The 20,470-nt window shown below is 36.8% G+C and overlaps 1 protein-coding gene and 1 long non-coding RNA gene across 2 annotated transcripts; both read left to right on the top strand.

The window, feature by feature from the left end:
• The first annotated feature begins 324 nt into the window (after positions 1-324).
• On the top strand, positions 325-12,352 carry LOC119069030. Its single transcript, XR_005086266.1, has 3 exons — positions 325-355; positions 11,553-11,557; positions 12,179-12,352. It is a non-coding gene; the product is annotated as an uncharacterized LOC119069030 (long non-coding RNA).
• Positions 4,568-8,554, top strand: LOC119069028 (pancreatic lipase-related protein 2-like). The gene is made up of 6 exons (XM_037172898.1): positions 4,568-4,704; positions 4,769-5,190; positions 7,739-7,817; positions 7,871-8,071; positions 8,127-8,355; positions 8,410-8,554. Exons 1-6 carry the CDS (start codon positions 4,662-4,664, stop codon positions 8,474-8,476), a joined length of 1,041 nt encoding a protein of 346 aa, XP_037028793.1. The 5' UTR covers positions 4,568-4,661; the 3' UTR covers positions 8,477-8,554.
• Positions 12,353-20,470: the final 8,118 nt, after the last annotated feature.

Here is a 20,470-nt window from a genome sequence, read left to right as displayed (position 1 = left end):
TAAAACACCCTAAAACAAAGTAAACAGTGATGCGTTTTATTTTGAATTTTGAAGCGCACTTACAGTGATAATTGGTAAAGCTAAGCTTTGCTAAGAATCTAATTCGAGCCTTAAAAACGCACAAAATATTCAAATTTTCATCGTGATAAAAGTGAATTTTACGACACAACTTTACAAAAACAATAATGCGTTTTATTTTAAAGTTGAGGCGGACTGCAGATGTTAATTACTGTATCTTAGAAAATTTTCAAATTTTTATCGAAAACATTCTCCTCGTTTTTCCTTAATTTCAACCAACAATTTCCTTATTTCTCCTTATTTTTGTGCTAAAACCTCCTTAATTCCTTAATAAGGAGTCCAAATATAGGGTGAGAGGCCTTTTTTAGTCCTAGGTATGAAAAATTATTTATTTCTATATGCATTTATTGATGTCTTTGAGGACCTCGTTGAAATTCAAATTCAATTGGCGGTGTTGGCCCGTTTCCTCGAGCCTATTATATATAATCACTGAGCGGTCGGTCACTTATACGTACTGATCGGTCGGTCACTTATTGCCACTGAGCGGTAACGCTTAAATATCGAGCGGTGACCCTTCAGTATCGAGCGGTGACCCTTCAGTATCGAGCGGTGATCATTTTGAGTGATGACTATAAATAGTACTGAGCGGTGATCATAGAGTATCGAGCGGTGACCCTTAAATATCGAGCGATGAACCTTAACTATCGAGCGATGAACCTTAACTATCGAGCGATGAACCTTAACTATCGAGCGATGAACCTTAACTATCGAGCGGTGATCATAGAGTATCGAGCGGTCACGATAACATACTGAGAGGTGACGCTAACATACTGAGCGGTGAAGATAAAGCAACGAGCGATGACTTTAAAGTTATCAGCGATGCTTATTAGTATCGAGCGGTGAATATTACCTACTGAGCGGTGACTATAAAGTAACGATCGGTGACTATAAAGTAACGATCGGTGACTATAAAGTAACGATCGGTGACTATAAAGTAACGATCGGTGACTATAAAGTAACGATCGGTGACTATAAAGCAACGAGCGATGACTTTAAAGTAATCAGCGATGCTTATTAGTATCGAGCGGTGAATATTACCTACTGAGCGGTGACTATAATGTAACGAGCGGTGACTATAAAGTAACGAGCGGTGACTATAAAGTAACGAGCGGTGACTATAAAGTAACGAGCGGTGACTATAAAGTAACGAGCGGTGACTATAAAGTAACGAGCGGTGACTATAAAGTAACGAGCGGTGACTATAAAGTAACGAGCGGTGACTATAAAGTAACGAGCGGTGACTATAAAGTAACGAGTGGTGACTATAAAGTAACGAGCGGTGACTATAAAGCAGAGGTCTGCAAGGTTAACTGTTTCACTGCGTTTTTCGTAGTTTTCTCCAAAACCATATTGATTTGACTTAACTCAGAACCATAGATTATTAGTTTTTACGAAATCTAGCATATTTTCTGGTGAATTTTAATACAATATTTTTGTGGTCATAAATAAAACTAACTTTTTTCGGTATTTAAAATAACTGTAAATAGCGTGGTTCTCCTTATTACCATTTTTTAATGGTCTACCATTTAACTATTTTTTATGTTGATAATTACGAATTTAATGAAAAATCTGGAATTTTTCCTTGTTTTTTTTGAAAATTTGAGTCAAATTGAATTAAATTTGGTTAAGAATAAAACCAATCTTTTTTGGTTTTAACTTTCACCACAAAAGTTGTAGTATCCAAAGTTACCATAAAAATGTGGTTGACGATTATACTAAAAATGTAGTTAGTATTATCTTAAAGCTGAATATTCCAATTCTTGTGTATTCTGGATGTTCCATCGAATGAGTTCTGGCTGCTCCTGTTGCTGTTGTTGCTGCTACTATATCGTCACTGGGTTGTCGTGCATTATTCGTCTTGGAAGTCAATCACCTCTACTAAATATACTCATGTATTGCTGCATACTCGAATTGTTTCAATGATTCAATGTTAACGTTGATACTGTTTTTAATACGCTTCTTGTGCTTGCATATTTTCTATAAAAATTCCAGTCCACTTTGTTGATATGTACACAATTTTTTTTTTAGTTTATAAATTGCGTATCGGAAATTTCGGTAATTCATTAATTGCACAAATGTTTTTTATCAAATGTTTCATTGTTTCGACATATTTTCCATCAATGCATTTTACAACTTAACCTTTACTCGGTTTCGTCTAGTGCCCCGAAGAGCCGCGTACTTACAGTACACCTAGATTACTTTTCCTTTCTTAGGTTTTTGCTCCAAAAATATTTCTATGGAAAATAAAACTGTAAGATTGTTTCATTTTATTTAAGCCAAAATCTTTTTTTTTTTTCACAAGAACATCACCTCACAAATTTTTCCAAGTTATTTTAAATTAATATTTCGTCTAAGGTCTAAGTCCACAACATTTTATTTTTCACAAAATTTTTCAAAGTGTTTTATTTTAATTATTGAAATTTTTCTAAGGCCGCTTTGAAAAAAAATCACGCCAGAAATTCGTACTGGCTTAGGATCGCCATGAAGAAATATTAAAAATCACTTCTTTATTTTCAAACACTTTATTAGAAATTAATTCAATTACACACAAAAACACAATGTCACTTTTAGTATGGTTAATTCTAATAGTCGCGGGTCGGGTGAGACAACTTAAGACAAATTAAACTGAATGAATCCTTAGCTAGCGTTAAACCTTTACTTATAGTGAATTTAACATTGAAGGTATAGCAAGTCGTAAAAAACCCATTAAATTTTATTGTTTTTCCATATGCGCTTATTCATAAAAAACCAAGATTTTCATCTTCGGAATTTCTTAATTGTTTTTCTCTCTAAGAGGTCTTTCTCTTGTACTAGTTCAATCATACATTTTCCATATAGTCAATGTATTTTGAATTTCTCATAAATCAAAAGACTTTTTTGAGTAGAAATACTCCCGCAAGCATTTGGCGGTTATTTAACGAATATTGAAAATAAAATGCAATCGACAATGGTATACAAAATTCTTGTTGCATCATCTTTAATCGCCTAACTTGCTACTATAATGATAATCTATTTAAAGGCGTTATCTCAAAATTAAGTAGTATGAGATCTTCAAGAATTATTTGAATTAATTAATGATTGAGAAATAATTCCTTTACAGTTCGTACCTCGACAGGAAATGGATCTTTTCAGCACCAGTCCTAATTTTCCTTACTCGCTCCGCTCGTAAGGAAAATTTAGGATTGGGGCTGAAAAAATCTTCATTTGATACGAAAAATACTATTTTAGAACAAGTGACGAAAAGTAGGACTTTCCGTTGCCTTTATTGCGAAAAACGTTGTATCCAATTCGATGATAAATGCTTTTTTAGGCACACGATGTGTATTGACACACTGGGCCTACAGCCTCTTGTGCCTAAAAAAGCAATTATCACTCGGTTGTGTAAATAACTACTGCATCATCTTTATTGCATTTCGTGTATTAGTGGATCGCAGTGACAAGAAAATATATATTCATTTTCTTTTTCATTTTATTAATGTGTGCCTGTGTACCACGAATATTTTTAGTTAAAAGCAGTCTGTGCGAAAGCTTATTTGAAATCTTTCCATAAACTGCTTTTGTCTTAAAGTAATTTGTGACGAACATCGAACAATACTGCTATACTGCCGTAATATGCATAAGACTAAACATTTTTCAAAACAAAAAAAAATGTTTTGAAAAACGTTAAATTGTTAAATTTAGTTTAAACATCTGACTCAACGAAAAAGCTAGAACATTCGTTAGAAACTTTCAAAGTAAGGCATAACCGCTAACGTTTAACTTTTAAATGTGTGCTCGACCTACTCATTTTTCTAGTGACATTCAAACGTTATAATCCTTCTGACCCCCACCTTCAGTTATGTACGAATAAACCAAATTTTTCCGTTTTCTAATATCACAAAAAATGTCATCACAAAATTTATGTGATAACACAAATATTTGTGACAACACAAAATATTTGTGACATCACAAATAATTATCACAAATTGTCATCACAAAAATTGTCGGGTCTTAAAGGAGGTACAATAGAGACCCCATGTTACGATGACAATGGAGTCCCAGGGGCGGATCCAGCTTTTATTCTGACTCGGGCGGTTAGAAGACAATAAATTTTTGCCTGGGCGATTTTCGTTTTGACAATTTTTTTTCATATAAAAATCTTCTGACTCCCGGCGACCGCCTCGACCGCACATAGGTGGATCCGCGCCTGTAGGAGTCCTAAGAGTTTGTTCTAATGTTTTAGCAGGTTTAAACGCAAATACAAAATAAAATTTCATATTGACATTTAAGTATTAAGTATTAAGTACTAGCCGGCCCTGCCATCGAAAAATGCGCTAACATTAAATACCGTCGTTCGTTACATTTCACATAAATAATAATCATATACCTTTGTTTTGATGATAACAGTAAATTATTGCATTAAATCAGATCAATTAATTAAATCTTAAAAAATTTCATTATTTGCTTTTGAGCTGATGCTAATCGATTTGGTGATAACCATAACACATACCGACATTTTTTGAACAGATTATTTTTGAAAACTTTCCTTTAAAAAACGGGTACTACACTGTTGTTGGCTTTAATGAAGTTTGAGCAGCTCCAGGATGTTCTTGCCAATGTTTTTGTGTCTTATTGCCGTTAATTCTTGTAAATTCGTGAAACATATCTATTTACCTATTACAAATCAACTACTTTTTTTACATTTTTTTAGTGCTGGCAATGGAAATAGATATACCAAACCCGCCACCAGAACAACAAGATGCGGAATGGGTACTGATACCAGACGAAGATGACCATCTTCATTTAGTGAATGTTCAATCGGCGTTAAATGAACCGCAGCCAAAGTTCAATGTAGAAATCGGTGTTATATTTGAACTGTACACCAGATACAATCCGCACATTGCGCAAATTTTGCGACCAGATGATTTAGTTTCATTAGCTAGCTCAAACTTCAGTCCTAATCGTCCGACACGGTTTGTGTCTCATGGTTGGAATTCCAAGGGAGACTTAACCCACTCATTTTCAAGAGCATACTTTCAACAGGGTGATAACGATGTCAATTTCATTGCTATTAATTGGCAGGCTGGCTCCAATACTATTAACTATATCTCAGCCAGGAACCGTGTTAATTTGGTAAGTTGTTTTAACAGTGAATCGGCAAACGTTTCGTGACATAGGAACCGGCAAATCATCTCAGGATTACAGAAAAATATCTCAAAGTATTTGAAAAATGTACTCCAACTTTTTTGTCAAACTATTATACCAGGGTTATCAGGGTTATCAAGTTCAATATAATATGTCGTTTGGTGTCAAGTGCAAGTGCAAAGCATCTGCTTATTGTTTTAGCCACGAACCCGCAAAACTTGGGCAGTCAAGGCATGCTTCAGTAAATTTGAAGCTCAGAGTCTGAACTCAATAGCTACCTGTGACACATCAAATGAAAGGCATTAACGAGTAGAACAAAGTTGTTGAACGTTGTTTTTGGATAGGATGCAACGTGGGCTTGTTGGGAGGGCTACAAGACTGTTACTTAGCCTTAAGTGTTTTTATACTATAAATCAAGATAAATGCAATAGATTTACGAAGTACAAAGGGGCTTATAGGATTACGGTGCCGTGCGTAATTGATGGAATCCGAAACAGACAGTAAGGGCGAAGCCTATGTTCAGAGATGACGAATCCACAATTAAAATTTTGTCTGTCTGTCTGTTACGTCGATATCTTGAGTAAATCAAATCCAATTTCAATTTTGTTTCCTGAAAGCAGGCCCGCACTGGCTTTACTGGGCGGTGCCCGATGCGCCTTTTGCTTTTTGGCGCTCCTCAGACCAATTAAGTTTATTTAGGCGCCTCTGCCCTTGGTGTTAACTAGGTGCAGGACGGCAAGCAAATTTGAACGGATTTCAATGGATGTTTTTGCTTTAATAGATAGGTATTGACCGTACCAATAAGGGAAAAAGATAATTCGGTTCATCGGAGCGTGACCTAGGTCCCTTGGAGTGAGTTCATACCCGGTTACTCGGCCGTACGGTGAAGTTAGAGTCTTTAGCCCCGTACGAAGTACAAAGGGGTTCATAGGATTACGATGCCGTGTACAATTGATGGAATTCGAAGGAGACGGTAAAAGAAAAGTGTTTGCCGATGTTCATAAATCCGAAATAAAAATTTTGTCTGTCCGTCTGTCTGTCTGTCACGTCGATATCTTGAGTAAATCAAACCGGATTTCTAAAATTTTGTTTCCCTGAAAGATAGTCGAAATAGTGAGGCTAAGTTCGAAGATGGGCATATTCGGGTCGGCCCTTCGTGTTATCTATGGCAAAATAAACGATGGAACAGTAAATAACACTCATAAGTATTGTCAATACCAATCCCAGAAAAAAAGTTTTTAAAAATCAAGTGAGTGGACCGTGAGTTAAGGCCTTAGAAGTGAAAGGCTACTTGGCCCTATGTGTATTTTACATATAACTCGAGTAAATTTGATCCGTTTTTCCTAATTTTTGTTTCATTTGAAAAGTAATCGAACACCGAATAAAATGTTGTTGTAAAAAATTTAAATTTTGGTCCTTGGACTAAGGCTGCTACTAGGGCTCTATGTGTATCTTGCATATAACTCGAGTAAATTTCATCCGTTTTCAATAATTTTTGTTTCATTTGAAAGGTAATCGAACACCGAATAGAATGTTGTTGAAAAAAATTAAATTTGGGTCCTTGGACTAACGCCACTACTAAGGCCCTATGTGTACTTTACATATAAATCGAGTAAATTTCATCCGATTTTCGTAATTTTTGTTTCATTTAGAAGGTAAACGAAGGGCAAATAGAATGTTGTTAGAAAAATTAAATTGTTCCCCCTATGTGTATTTATACTCAATAAATTAAAATTTGAAATTTTTGTTACATTTGAAAGAAACGTAGTACGGGATTTCGTAATTGAGCTATGCGCAATTTCTAAGATGTAAACATTTCATAATAATTTTACTTTGACTACGTTTACGCAATAGACTTACGGTCAAAGTAGGGCGACAGACGCACTAGGAGCACATACGCAATATATATACGGGTTCGTACGGGGCTCAGTCGAAGCAAACGCTCCGAATGTTCTGACGGCTTGTTTTCTATTACCCTGCTAGGTGCTTTGAATATCACCAGCTGGATCTACGAACACACACTTATTGTATGATAAACAATCAAAACACATTCTTAACAATGTGTTTACTTCATTCATACGTGTTATGTGTGCGCATAGATGACGTCAACGTAGAAATACATTGTGTGTAGGTTGTCTTTGAAAAGTTTACAATAGGGTGTAGCGGTTTTTACACCAGCTAGTGATATTCAGCTGGTGATATTCAGCTGGTGATATTCAGCTAGTGATATTCAGCTGGTGCTCATTCTGCACATAGGAAACTTTTAGCAATTGTACGAAGAGAAGGATGCCTTTTAGAAATTGTAATGCAATAAACCGAAAGTGTGGCCAAAAACAGGCGTATATTATAGAAAATTATCTGATGTACGCCTGTGTGGGCGTTGGGCGAATAGTCTATAAGATGTCAAAATGTCGATATTTCGATAATTATCAAATTTTATTCGAATTAATTTATCAAAATATCAATAATTATCAATATTTTTGTATTTCATTTTTGAAAGAAAAAATTGTTTTGTGTTTTGTGTCTTTTGAAATAGGTGGGGCCTCATGTTGCTCGTATGGTTGACTATTTGGTGGAATTTGGTGGAATGAATTTGGAAGACGTAATTTTAGTCGGTTTGTATAATAAATAATCGTGTTTTACTTTATTATTCATTTCTGAAACATAGGCCACAGTCTCGGTGCCCATGTCGTGGGAATCGCAGGCAAAAATGTTCGTAGTGGATTATTGCCAAAAATAATAGGTCTAGATCCGGCCAATCCATTATTCAATTATAGAAACCCAGCGACCAGAATCGCTGTCGGAGATGCAATTGCAGTGGAAACGATTCACACAAATGCTGGTACATTAGGCTTTTCGGCGCCCTTAGGTGATGCAACTTTATTTTACATGTCTTTCGCTTGGCTAAAACATCGTGATTCTAGGTGATGCTACTTTCTATCCCAATGGTGGTCGAAGTCAACCCGGCTGTGGAATTGACTTAGCGGGATCTTGTGCGCATTCGCGAGCACATGAATTTTACGTTGAAAGTATCAACACGCAAACACATTTTTATAGTTATCCATGTCAATCGTATGACGAAATACGTCGAGGCAGATGTACTGTAACTGGAGAACAACATCGTATGGGTGGTGATCCTGGCAATCAAGGAACGTAAGTTTTTGATCAATTGCCGGTCGGATTGTAGCTAAAATGAAAAAATTGCAGTGCACATGGAGTGTTTTTCCTCGAAACAGCTCGTCAAGCACCTTTTGCGTTGGGTCGTTCGTCTTAATGGTTGTAATAAAGAAAAGGGAAAACAAATTCCCTTTTTTGACTCACTCAAAATAAAGATCTTCGTACTAAATACACACTGACAAAAAAGGTTTTCTTCTTTTTAATGTTAGGACCCGTACGAAGTACTGGGGTCTTATAGGTTTACGCATACGTTTGTAACACGTCGAATTGGACTCCCTTAGTAAGGGGAAACCTCTTGTGGTTGTCTAGAGATGCCAAATCCGCGAAAAAATGTCCGTCTGTCCGTCCGTCCGTCTGTCTGTCTGCACGATAACTTGAGTAAAACGCATCCGATTTTGAAAATTCTTTTTTTTCCCGTTTATTAATGTCAAAAGACAGGCTAAGTTCGAAGATGGGTGATTTCGGGTCGACCCCTGCCGATCTGGGGCCCAATAAGTGCTTTAGGGTTTTTCGAAGATATCTCCGGACATTTTAACGCTACACTCGTAAATGATACATCAAATGAAAGATATTTACAATACCGATCGACAAAAAAAAAAGTTTATAGAAATCAGATGACCGACTCGTGAGTTAGACCACTTGGTGTGAACCAGGCACAGGGCGGCAAGCAGTTTTTGCTTGTAGGTCGGCCAAATTTGAACATATTTCGTCTGTTTTCGCTAAATTAGATAGGTATTGACCGTACCAATCAGGGAAAAAAAGTTTATGAAATTATGTTCACCGGAGCGTGAGCTAGGTCTCTTGGAGTGAGCTCTTATCTGGCTACTCGGCCGTACAGTGAACGTGGAGCAGGCCTCTAACACCTCCTTATTTCCTTATTTTTATAAAAACCTCCTTATTCCTCCTTATTTTATTAAAAAAACCTTATTTTCCTTATTTTTCGCATATTTCATAGACCGAAATCAAAATTAAGAAAAAAATTTGCTGCGCGGCAAAAATAAAAATTTTATGTATTCAACTCGCTATGAAACAAGGCATGGGAACGGGCAGGTCGACAAAATGTTTTTGCTGGGATCTATGGCAAATAGGTCACTGATAAAGAATAGTTTGAGTGATAAGCTTGATTTTTTGAAATTCTCGGGTTATGGGCATCCTAACCTCAAAAATTGTGTTTTTTCACATATTTGACATCGCCTAGCGGAAAGTAGTACAAATTAAATTATAGTTTCTTCGGCAATTCGTCAGAGTATTGTATTCTGCACAAAACTCTCCATACAATTAAGGGACTTTTTAAAAAAAAAAATCTTCTTAAATGAAAAAACTCTGAGTCAACGAGAAAACAAACTTTTTTATTTAAATTGCACTTAACATCTATCTACTTCCAACCGGGTTTCGACTGCCACGCAGTCATCATCAGGGATTTTTCTTATCGACTAAAAAATAAATAAAACTAAATTTCGGTCCTAACCACCCGTATCACATCATTACTCTAAAATTTCCGGAAACTGAAACTCGGGAGAGGTGGGCCAAATCACCCCGAAAGACAAAGAAAAGCCGAGCCAGAATTTCTAAAAAATTTCGTTATAAACCTATCAAATGAGCCGCTTGCAGATGATGAAATTCGATTGCTGAATAAAGGTCTGAAATTCGTACTACCGCCAAAGAAAGCACCAGTAGAAGATGTGTGTGTTGATATAATGGCTTCAGTACAAGCCGAATGAAATTAAAAATGATATTGAGAACACTACTGAGAGAGTGGTCCAAAGTGTTTTGGAGGGGAGTGTTCCGTATGATAACAAGAGAGCGAGAGAATTACATAAGACTGCAGAATCATTAAGGAAAAAAGACTTACTATTTACCAAAGCAGACAAGAGCAACAATGTCATCGTGATGGAAAGAGAATCTTCATAGAGACCAATTGGACCATGGTCCAGGGCGCTGGTAAAATGGGGCGCTGGAATATGCGAACAAAAATTTCATACTTTGCATGAAAATTCATGGGATGTTGCCTCAAAGGAAAAAAAAGTCCGCTGCGCGGCCTTCCTATCATAACACTGACATCTTTCGAATACAGTATGAGGAAATTACGCAGACCGCTCAAGTCTTTATCGTCATCCCGTCAGTGTAGAAATTGATAGTTTACTTTATTGATTTAGATCATATCTCTAAACGAGGAATTGAAGGAAATACTAGAAGTTGAAAAGTTACAAGGAATTGACTGGAAATACGAGAAATTTGACGTAAATGAAAGGAAATACGGATAAGTATGACAAACGAAAGAACTAAGCGAATGAAAAAAAAAAAAACTTGATCTTCTCACTCGCTGCAGGTTTCCGGTCCTAGCTATTCGGTTTGTAAAATACAGTTCACTCACTGATTGATCCTTTCATTTACTTTCAATTTCTCGTATTACCAGTCAATTCTTGTAACTCCTTCAATTTCTAGTATTTACTTCAATTCTTATTATTTACCGGATACTTCGGCAGCTACGACACTGCAGTAATTTCGACGGTTTTTGTTCGTTTTCTTTAAATTTGGAGGAAATCTTAGAAAATTATCGGAATAAAGAAAAGGAAAGAAAAATTTTAGAAAATTGTTTCTAAAAAGTAGACAATGAATTGGATAGTAACAGAAAATATCGTGGAATTCTTAGAAATTATTAGGAATTATAGGAAATAATAGGAATCAAAGTGCAAATCCGCCAAAACGGAATGTACTTTTCTCCTCGTCTCTGGTTCAATTTACAGTCGGAGAAACATAGATTTCGGGATTTTAAGAGGCATCATCGTTTTCATCGTTTTTCTGTATTCTCTCATTTCGCATGTAATTTCAAATGGCAATTGAGAGAATTACAGAAACGATGGTATCTCTAAAAATCCCGAAATCTATATTTCGACTGTAACGGATTTTTTTTATTTTCGAGCTTAACCGCAGAATAATGTGAATGGATTAAGGGACTGGCAGTTTTTGAACCTTAATTGGAATCCTGCTTTTTTCATGTATCTCAAAAAAATGTCCTACATGTCCTGCTGCAGGACACGAAACATACATTTGGACACTGGATTTCCATTTACTTTTGATTGTACCTTTCCACCAGAATCCTTTTTCAAAAATGTAGACCAATGACGACCGCAATAACGACGACGAGTTTGTTAGCTTTCAACAGAGAATAGATTTGGTTGTAGCAGTTTGAACAGCTCTGAGGAAACTGAGCAGTTTATGGAAATTTCGTTAAATTTTTCTGCTCACTTTTCTTAGAGTTGGTCATTGACCAGTGGTTAAACGAATACAACGAAAACTAAGTTTCATTTAAAGCTTACACATTCGTAACAAATTGCGGTCGTACATTTTTTAAATCAGATTCTGATGAAAAGATATTAACAAAAATGAAGTACGTGACACACAAATGGCTGTAATTTTAGCTAAGCATTGATGCCTCCTAAAGAAAGAAAAATTTTCTCGGGGTATTTGTTCAATCCTGGAAGACTGAATCAGATATGATCAAGGGTAGTGTTTGGTAAAGGCTTGCTTGAAGTCGAAGACGCATGTGTCCAATCTGGACATTGATGTTTGAATTGAGATAAACAGAATAAATTACCAAATATCATAATTACCATGAAATATTATAAATAAAGAAAGGTGTTAAATATTAGCAAATAGAATAAACAACGGAAACTGACAATTCAGGTCAACAAACAAGGTGCGTACAAGCATAACATTGATAATGAAAATAATATGCAATTGACTGTTGAGTCGAAGAAGTATAAACAGTAAACATAAACAATAAATAATAACAAAGGTGGAGGGTCTACAATATTTGTGTGGTGACCCCCAAAATTTTTGAGAAATTTTGGTGTATCCCTGAGGGATCTTTAATTTCTAACCGGGATCCCGGATTTTTTCTTGAAACGGATGTTTTAAGGATCCCATGAAAGATCCCATACAAAAGTCTTAAAGACCTACCTCCTTTATCAAGCCTAGACATAAGATTATGGGAAAAAGATTGTTATAAATACGGTGTAATTTGGGAAAATAAATTAGTTGTTTTATGAGAAAAGAACTCAGAGCTTGAATTATTTTAGTCTCCTAGCTCAAGAGACAAGTAAAAAACCATCGTGCAAATCTATACAAATCATCGAAGGGTAAAGAATTGTACATTGGTCCTTCGAGCCATTGGGTGCTCGAAAAAAAACGGAATACAGTCCACACATCACGGTCGGCAAGGTCGAAGCAGTGGTGCAGAGAATCAATGAAGGCGAGAGTGTCGCACTTCACAACGAAAAAACTGGTGGTTAACGAAGAGACAAGGCCCCATCCTAAACCGGTAGGACGCGAGCAGTCAAAAGGATCGTTTGGACAACAGTTGGAACAAATAAACAAGGTTGTTGGTAAGAAAAATACCAAAGCATATAACGAAAGACTCCAGGTAGCCAAAGAGAGTGAGTACGCAGCACATCCACATCAACTGGTGTCAGTGATAATACAAAAGAAAATCGACGAAGAAGTGCAGAGGTTCAAAAATGTCGGCAAGAGAAGTCGAAGAACTAAAAGAATTGGCCGCTGAAATAAGTGAGGCTTTCGAAAAACACAAAAAACGCAACAAGCAATCACAACATGCAGAATATAAACGTAAACGTCTACAAGAATTGGCTAAACTTTGGTTAGATTTCAACAACGCCGCTAAGGAAGTGGAAAGCAAGATAATCATCGACGACACTTATTCCAAAATGAAACAAATGGTCACTGACAATTATAATGCTTATTATACGGCCTTGACAAACATCGTATGCAACGATGATGAAGAAGAGGATCAATACGAAACGGATGTGGACATGCGAACGCAATATGGAAGATTGGACGCCATAGCAAGGCAAGTGGCAGACCTGAACATGGAAATCGCAACGGAAGGGTTGAACGCCATATCACCTCAATACGCGACAATCAAGGCGAAGAAAATTGGCGACATTTGGAATCGGATCGAGTTGGAACACGAAGGATTGATTGGAAATGTGAATGCGATTTACAACCAAAGATTCGATGAACTGGAGAAAGAGGTAGAGACTGCTTTGGTAACTCTACAAGGACAACTCCAGCAAGATCAGGGTGCAAAGGATGGAGTCAAATTGGGTCGGGTGACGATTCCGAAATTTAGAGGTGATTATTTCAAGTGGGTCACCTTCAGAGATCTGTTCTCAACGATGGTTTTGAAGAATAAGCAACTGTCACAAAGCCAAAAGATGCAGATATTGAAAACAAATCTGACCGGAGAAGCAGAGGACCTTATCGGAGACTTAACGATCTCTGAAGTCAACATGAGTTGTGCCTGGGATCGCTTGACGAACCGGTATGAAAACAACAAGGTGGTTGTTTATAAATTGTTGGACAAACTGATGAATCAACCAACACCAAGAAATGAGGCCAAATCTCTGAAAAAGATGTTGGATACAACGGATCAAGCCATTTTGGCTTTGAGCAATTTGGGACGACCAACGGGACATTGGGATGATTGGATTGTGCTATGCATCTCACACAAGTTCCCTGAAAACGTTCAACGAGAATGGGAAAAGCATGTCGGAACATTGGTTGCTTTACCCACGTGGACACAACTGAAAACGTTCATGGAGGAACAATACCGAATCATGGAACGCATTGAAAGCAGCAATCGCCGACCAGAGCAACAGAAATCTGGTCAATTGAAATCGTACCAGACCTCGATCAACTCGGCAAACTGTGCAGCCTGCAAGGAGGAACATCAGCTATTTTCCTGTGAAAAATGGAAAAAAATGGAGGTTAAAGATCGCTGGACTTTGGCGAAAAGGAATAAATTGTGCTTCAACTGTCTTCGCCAGCATGAAGAAAAATTGAGTTGCGACAAGAAGAAGCCGTGTAAGAAATGCGACAAGAAACACAGCACTTGGCTACACGAAGCAAGGAAGCATAACGGTAATCAAGCAGGAGAAGTAGTGGTCCTACATTCCAGCTTGACACCAAGGGAAATATTGTTAGCCACAGCAGTGATTGAAGTCACAACTGAGGATGGGAAAAAATGGAAAGTACGAGCTCTGGTCGATTCAGGATCCCAAGGATCAATGATGACGAGAAGAGCTGCTGACATTTTGCAACTACCATTGACAAATTCAGAAATAGAAGTGACTGGTGTGGGCGGGGCAGCCACTGGTCAAACAAAGAGAGCATCAATCAAAATTTCACCGAGATTCAAAAGCAGTTGGAGTTTCTCAATTTTTTTACTCTAATCTCACAAATAAATTTTGACCTATAAATATATTTACAAAATAAAAACAATCAAAAACGAGGCGCTAGATTGTAGTGGTCCAGGGCGCGCAGTATGCTAGAAGCGCCTCTGCGGATTTGCATTTGGATTTCATGAAACCCATTATTGTATCGACGATTTTGGTATTCAATTCGTCCAATGTTTCACATTGATTGTTGACGTTATCTAATTCGGCAGTCATTTTCGTAGCAAATTCTTCATTTTGTGTGTAAAGCCGTTGTACGTCAATCCTTTCACTTTTCTGAACTAGTTGTGATCTTTGAAATCTGGTATTTAACGTGACTCTTGCACGAACCATTCGGTGATCACTACCGGTTGAAAAATTTTTTAGGACCGTAACGTTCTTAACGGTTGACTTACAGCCAGTTATGATGTAATCGATCTCATTTTTCGTTACACCATCTGCACTAGCCCAAGTCCATTTCCGTTGAGGCTTTCCTGCAAAAAATGAATTCATTGCGTACAAATTGTGTTGCTGTAAGAAGTTGAGTAAAGTATTTCCACGCTCATTTCTTTGGTCGTTGCTAAAACTACCAACAGAAACTTCGGAGTCTTCTTCTCGTTTTCCCAGCTTCGCATTGAAATCACCGATTAGATATTGGTAATGTGAAGGGTTTTCGTCCAGAGCTTTCTCGACATCTTCATAGAATCTTTCTACTTCTTCGTCATCATGAGTGGACGTGGGTGCGTAAACCTGAATTAATTTGACACTGTATCTGTTATTTATCTTCAGGCTTACGTATATCACTCGATCGGATATGCTTTTCGTGTGAATTATGCGATCCGACCACCGCTTGTTTATGAACAATCCGACACCGTGCATCAGCATCTGACTGTCACTTCCTCGGTAGAAGAATGTATGCCCTGATTGTAATTTCACTTCGCTCACTCCCACAACATCCCATTTTATCTTTTCTAGCTCTTCTTCCATTTCTTGCATTTTTTGTCTTGACGACAATGTTCTGGCATTATATGTGGCAATGTATAATTCGTTATGGCTTCGTTTGAAGGTTTTTAGCATTAATAAATGTTCACCTCCTCAATAATAATAAAATGTTTGACCTAACAGTCATAACTTGGGACAATTATGAAATTATTACAAACATTGGTTGAATGCCCTATACATAAATCAAACAACACACGTGAAAATGATTAATTAATCGTGTGGGTTACAATTAAAATTTGACAGTGTTGTGCACACACTGCAAGATTTAAACCTAACAGGATCTTACATGTTAACAAATTAAAATTGATCACGATTAACTGGATCCATTAATTTTGAGGTGAATCTAAGTGCTACGGCAAAGGCTATACATTGATAATCATGGTCTTGGCATGAATATCTGAAGTTCACAGTTCTTAAGGCAACTGAGCCTAATGAGTTCATTTATCAAAACGTTCATTATTTATTTGTCAGAGTACTAAAATTACATAAATATTTTGAAGAATGACAACCATTGCACTTTTCTATACTATTGTTATCAAGCTGTCAATAATGTCGTACACAATTTGATCAAGTGGTCAAAATTTATTATTTAGTTAAAATTAATTGTGAAATAAGTTGCATGGCAAAAATCATTGATTTAATTGCGTTTAATTTAAAAGATTCATTGGATTGATTGCATTTGATATAACGATGTATCTTTTTACTTTTACTCAACTTTTCCTCTCCACTTTGTACTGAGTTTTTTATTTCTTCATGATTATGGGAACTATAAGGACGTTGATTTGCATTATCATTGATTGAACTGTCTCGAATTTGTCTACTATAAAAAGTTCTTGTTCGTTTAAAATTACAAATTGCACAATTGACGATAACTCTCACTATGTCTGCACAAAGATTTTTCCAAAACACTTGTCTTCCATATTTCAATGTCCTAAATACTCTCTCATAAGCGTTATGTTTCTGTGTTTTTAAATTAATGTGGCAATCTTTAATCAACTGAATTTGGTCTAGCTTGTCGTACAAAATCGTCGGTTTATTCGTTATTTTTATCTTCAAATCTTTCAAAATCTGTTTTCCTTCTAAAATCATTTCTTGGACAGTCACATATGAAAAAATTTCATCACTCAAAGGCCAAACTATAGTATGAATTCCAAAATATGTTGCTTTCATTTGAAGGTTTTTGAACAATTCAGACAAATTTATTTTGCCATCTTCCATTACTCTCACTAAATCTATCTCTATAAATTCATTTGGACAATTTCCAAAATTCTTCATTCTATGATCCCATTTTTCAACAGTCAAAATTAAATCACTAACATGAACTATAGGCAAAGAATTGAAGGATGGACATTCTTCAATAATCAATTGAACTGGAGATTCGAAACTATCTTGAATCATGGCCCTACGTTAGTGAAGGGCCGTGACGCAAGTCCGTTCACACTGAAAAATTTGACAAAATTTTTTTTCCGCAGGACTGAGGAACATATATACACGAACTTTTTGACTTTTCCCCCTTTGCTCCTTCTTCTTCTTCTTCTTTTTCAGCCTGTTTCTATCCACTGCTGGATGTAGGCCTCTCCAACTTCTTTCCATTTCGTACGATCCAATGCCATTTGCTGCCAGTTTGTACCTGCAATATTCTTAATTCCGTTTGTCCATCTCTCTGGTGGTCTACCTATAGCTCGTCTTTTATATGGTCGCCAGTTCATGATCTTTTTGGTCCAACGTTCGTCTGTCCTTCTTGCAATATGTCCCGCCTAGCTCCATTTCAGAGATGCTATTCTTTCCATGACATCCACGACCCTGGTTTGCTCCTACTACCCCCAAAGTATTTTATTCATCATCTGTGCGTCCATACGAGTTCAACGAGCTATCACACGCCTCATAAGGTTAAGATTTGGCCAAGATATTAAATTTCAAAACTTGGAAATTTGTAGAAATTTGTATGAAGAAATGGATTTTCATACATTTTGAAATTGATGAATTTTACCAACCTTTGTTACTTTGTTACTTTGTTACGGCGAAACTTTTTAATTTACCGGTGGATTCGGCTGAAATTTTCAGGGTAGGTTATGGACGTAATTCTAAGAAACTAATTTGAAGGAATTTTTATAAAAGCTTATAATTTCGGAGCTATGAGCGTTTTAAGGTATTGAGCTATGGGGCCTATAACTCAGAAAATATGGCAGATAGAAAGTTCGTTTAAAAGACAAATTTATAGAGTTTCAGATTTCAGTCGACACGTGTTTCATGGTTTTCCAAAAAAAGTCGTCTATTTGGAAGCTATGAGCGTTTTAAGTGCGAGCTATGTCATCCATAACTCGGAAAATGCGGCAGATAGAAACCTCGTGTAAAAGACAAAGTTATAGAGTTTTAGATTCTAGTCTATACGTGTTTCATGATTTTCCTAAAAAGTCGTCTATTTGGGAGCTATGAGCGTTTTAAGTGCGATCTATGTCAGCCATAACTCGGAAAATACTGCAGATAGAAACCTCGTGTAAAAGACAAAGTTATAGAGTTTTAGATTCTAGTCGATACGTGTTTCATGGTTTTCCTAAAAAGTCGCGTATTTGGGATCTATGAGCGTTTTAAGTGCGAGCTATGTCATCCATACCTCGGAAAATACGGCAGATAGAAACCTCGTGTAAAAGACAAAGTTATAGAGTTTTAGATTCTAGTCGATACGTGTTTCATGGTTTTCCTAAAAAGTCGTCTATTTGGGAGCTATGAGCGTTTTAAGTGCGAGCTATGTCAGCCATAACTCGGAAAATACTGCAGATAGAAACCTCGTGTAAAAAACAAAGTTATAGAGTTTTAGATTCTAGTCGATACGTGTTTCATGGTTTTCCTAAAAAGTCGCGTATTTAGGATCTATGAGCGTTTTAAGTGCGAGCTATGTCATCCATAACTCGGAAAATGCGGCAGATAGAAACCTCGTGTAAAAGACAAAGTTATAGAGTTTTAGATTCTAGTCGATACGTGTTTCATGGTTTTCCTAAAAAGTCGCGTATTTGGGATCTATGAGCGTTTTAAGTGCGAGCTATGTCATCCATAACTCGGAAAATACGGCAGATAGAAACCTCGTGTAAAAGACAAAGTTATAGAGTTTTAGATTCTAGTCGATACGTGTTTCATGGTTTTCCTAAAAAGTCGTCTATTTGGGAGCTATGAGCGTTTTAAGTGCGAGCTATGTCAGCCATAACTCGGAAAATACGGCAGATAGAAACCTCGTGTAAAAGACAAAGTTATAGAGTTTTAGATTCTAGTCGATACGTGTTTCATGGTTTTCCTAAAAAGTCGCGTATTTGGGATCTATGATATTTTCGTTCAAACTGCACAATATGATTGTCTATTATCTGCGACCAAATTCTAAAAAAGCACAACTTACAAAAGAGCTGATATCGCCCAAAACCACTTACAGTGGAGGTGTGACGCAAGTCCTGTTATCCACTTACAAAAGAACTGATATCGGTGTAGGTGACGCTTACAGGTTCGACACGCAAAAAGGTATGCGTCACAAATGGCAGCTGATGAGGAAAGTACGCGAAAGTTTTATCAACAAAAATTTACCAGAAAAATTTTAGGAAGAAAATTATAATAAAAAAGTTTGCGTCACAAGTGGCAGATGTTGAGGAATGAAAATTTTAAAAATTGTGAAATATATTCCTTTAAAAAATGGAATTCAAACAGAAGAAAGCCGAATCATCTGCCACTTGTGACGCAAACTTTTTTATTATAATTTTCTTCCTAAAATTTTCTGGTAAATTTTTGTTGATAAAACTTTCGCGTACTTTCCTCATCAGCTGCCATTTGTGACGCATACCTTTTTGCGTGTCGAACCTGTAAGCGTCCCCTACACCGATATCAGTTCTTTTGTAAGTGGATAACAGGACTTGCGTCACACCTCCACTGTAAGTGGTTTTGGGCGATTTTTATTAACTGATGTTTAATCTCATTGAAAGTTTTTAAATAATAATCAATAGAAGTTGCCATATTTTTTCTTTTCTTTTTTTATAATACAACTCATTCCAATTATTGCAGTAAAAAATGTGATAGATTCTTCTTCTTCTTCTTCTTTTTCAGCCTGTTTCTATCCACTGCTGGATGTAGGCCTCTCCAACTTCTTTCCATTTCGTACGATCCATTGCCATTTGCTGCCAGTTTGTACCTGCAATATTCTTAATTCCGTTTGTCCATCTCTCTGGTGGTCTACCTATAGCTCGTCTTTTATATGGTCGCCAGTTCATGATCTTTTTGGTCCAACGTTCGTCTGTCCTTCTTGCAATATGTCCCGCCCAGCTCCATTTCAGAGATGCTATTCTTTCCATGACATCAACGACCCTGGTTTGTTGTCGAATCCATTGATTCGTCATTCTGTCTCTGAGTGTTATTCCGAGCATACTCCGTTCCATGGCTCTTTGTGTCACTCTCAATTTATCTTCGGATGCTTTTGTTAAAGTTAACGTTTCCGCTCCATAAGTGAGCACTGGAAGGACACAAGTGTCGAAAACTTTGCGTTTCAGACTATTATTCATTTTGCTTTTGAAAATTAGTCTGAGTTTTCCGAACGCTGCCCATGCAAGACCAATCCTACGTCTTATTTCTGCAGTTTGGTTGTCCAGACCTAACTTCAGTTTATGTCCTAGATATACATAGCTGTCGACTCGTTCAATGACAGTGTCACCAATTTTGATTTCTCTATCGTCCCCGATGTTGGTCATGACTTTTGTTTTCGATAAGTTCATCTTGAGGCCAACTTTGCTCGCCTCTTCACTTAACTGTTGTAGCATAAGCTGAGCCTGACCTAGATTCGCTGCTATCGGTACAATGTCATCAGCGAAGCGGAGATTGCT

This window comes from Bradysia coprophila (genome assembly GCF_014529535.1).
Source record: "Bradysia coprophila strain Holo2 chromosome X unlocalized genomic scaffold, BU_Bcop_v1 contig_212, whole genome shotgun sequence".
Lineage (NCBI taxonomy): Eukaryota > Metazoa > Arthropoda > Insecta > Diptera > Sciaridae > Bradysia > Bradysia coprophila.
Note: the sequence above shows the minus strand (reverse complement) of the source record. Positions and strands in the feature narration are given on the sequence as shown.

Coding starts and splice junctions, on each gene's coding strand:
- LOC119069028 (XM_037172898.1), top strand. CDS start 4,662: ATGTTCTTGCCAATGTTTTTGTGTCTTATTGCCGTTAATTCTT. Junction 7,818..7,870: donor GGAAGACGTAATTTTAGTCG/GTTTGTATAATA, acceptor TCTGAAACATAG/GCCACAGTCTCGGTGCCCAT. Junction 8,072..8,126: donor AGGCTTTTCGGCGCCCTTAG/GTGATGCAACTT, acceptor TCGTGATTCTAG/GTGATGCTACTTTCTATCCC.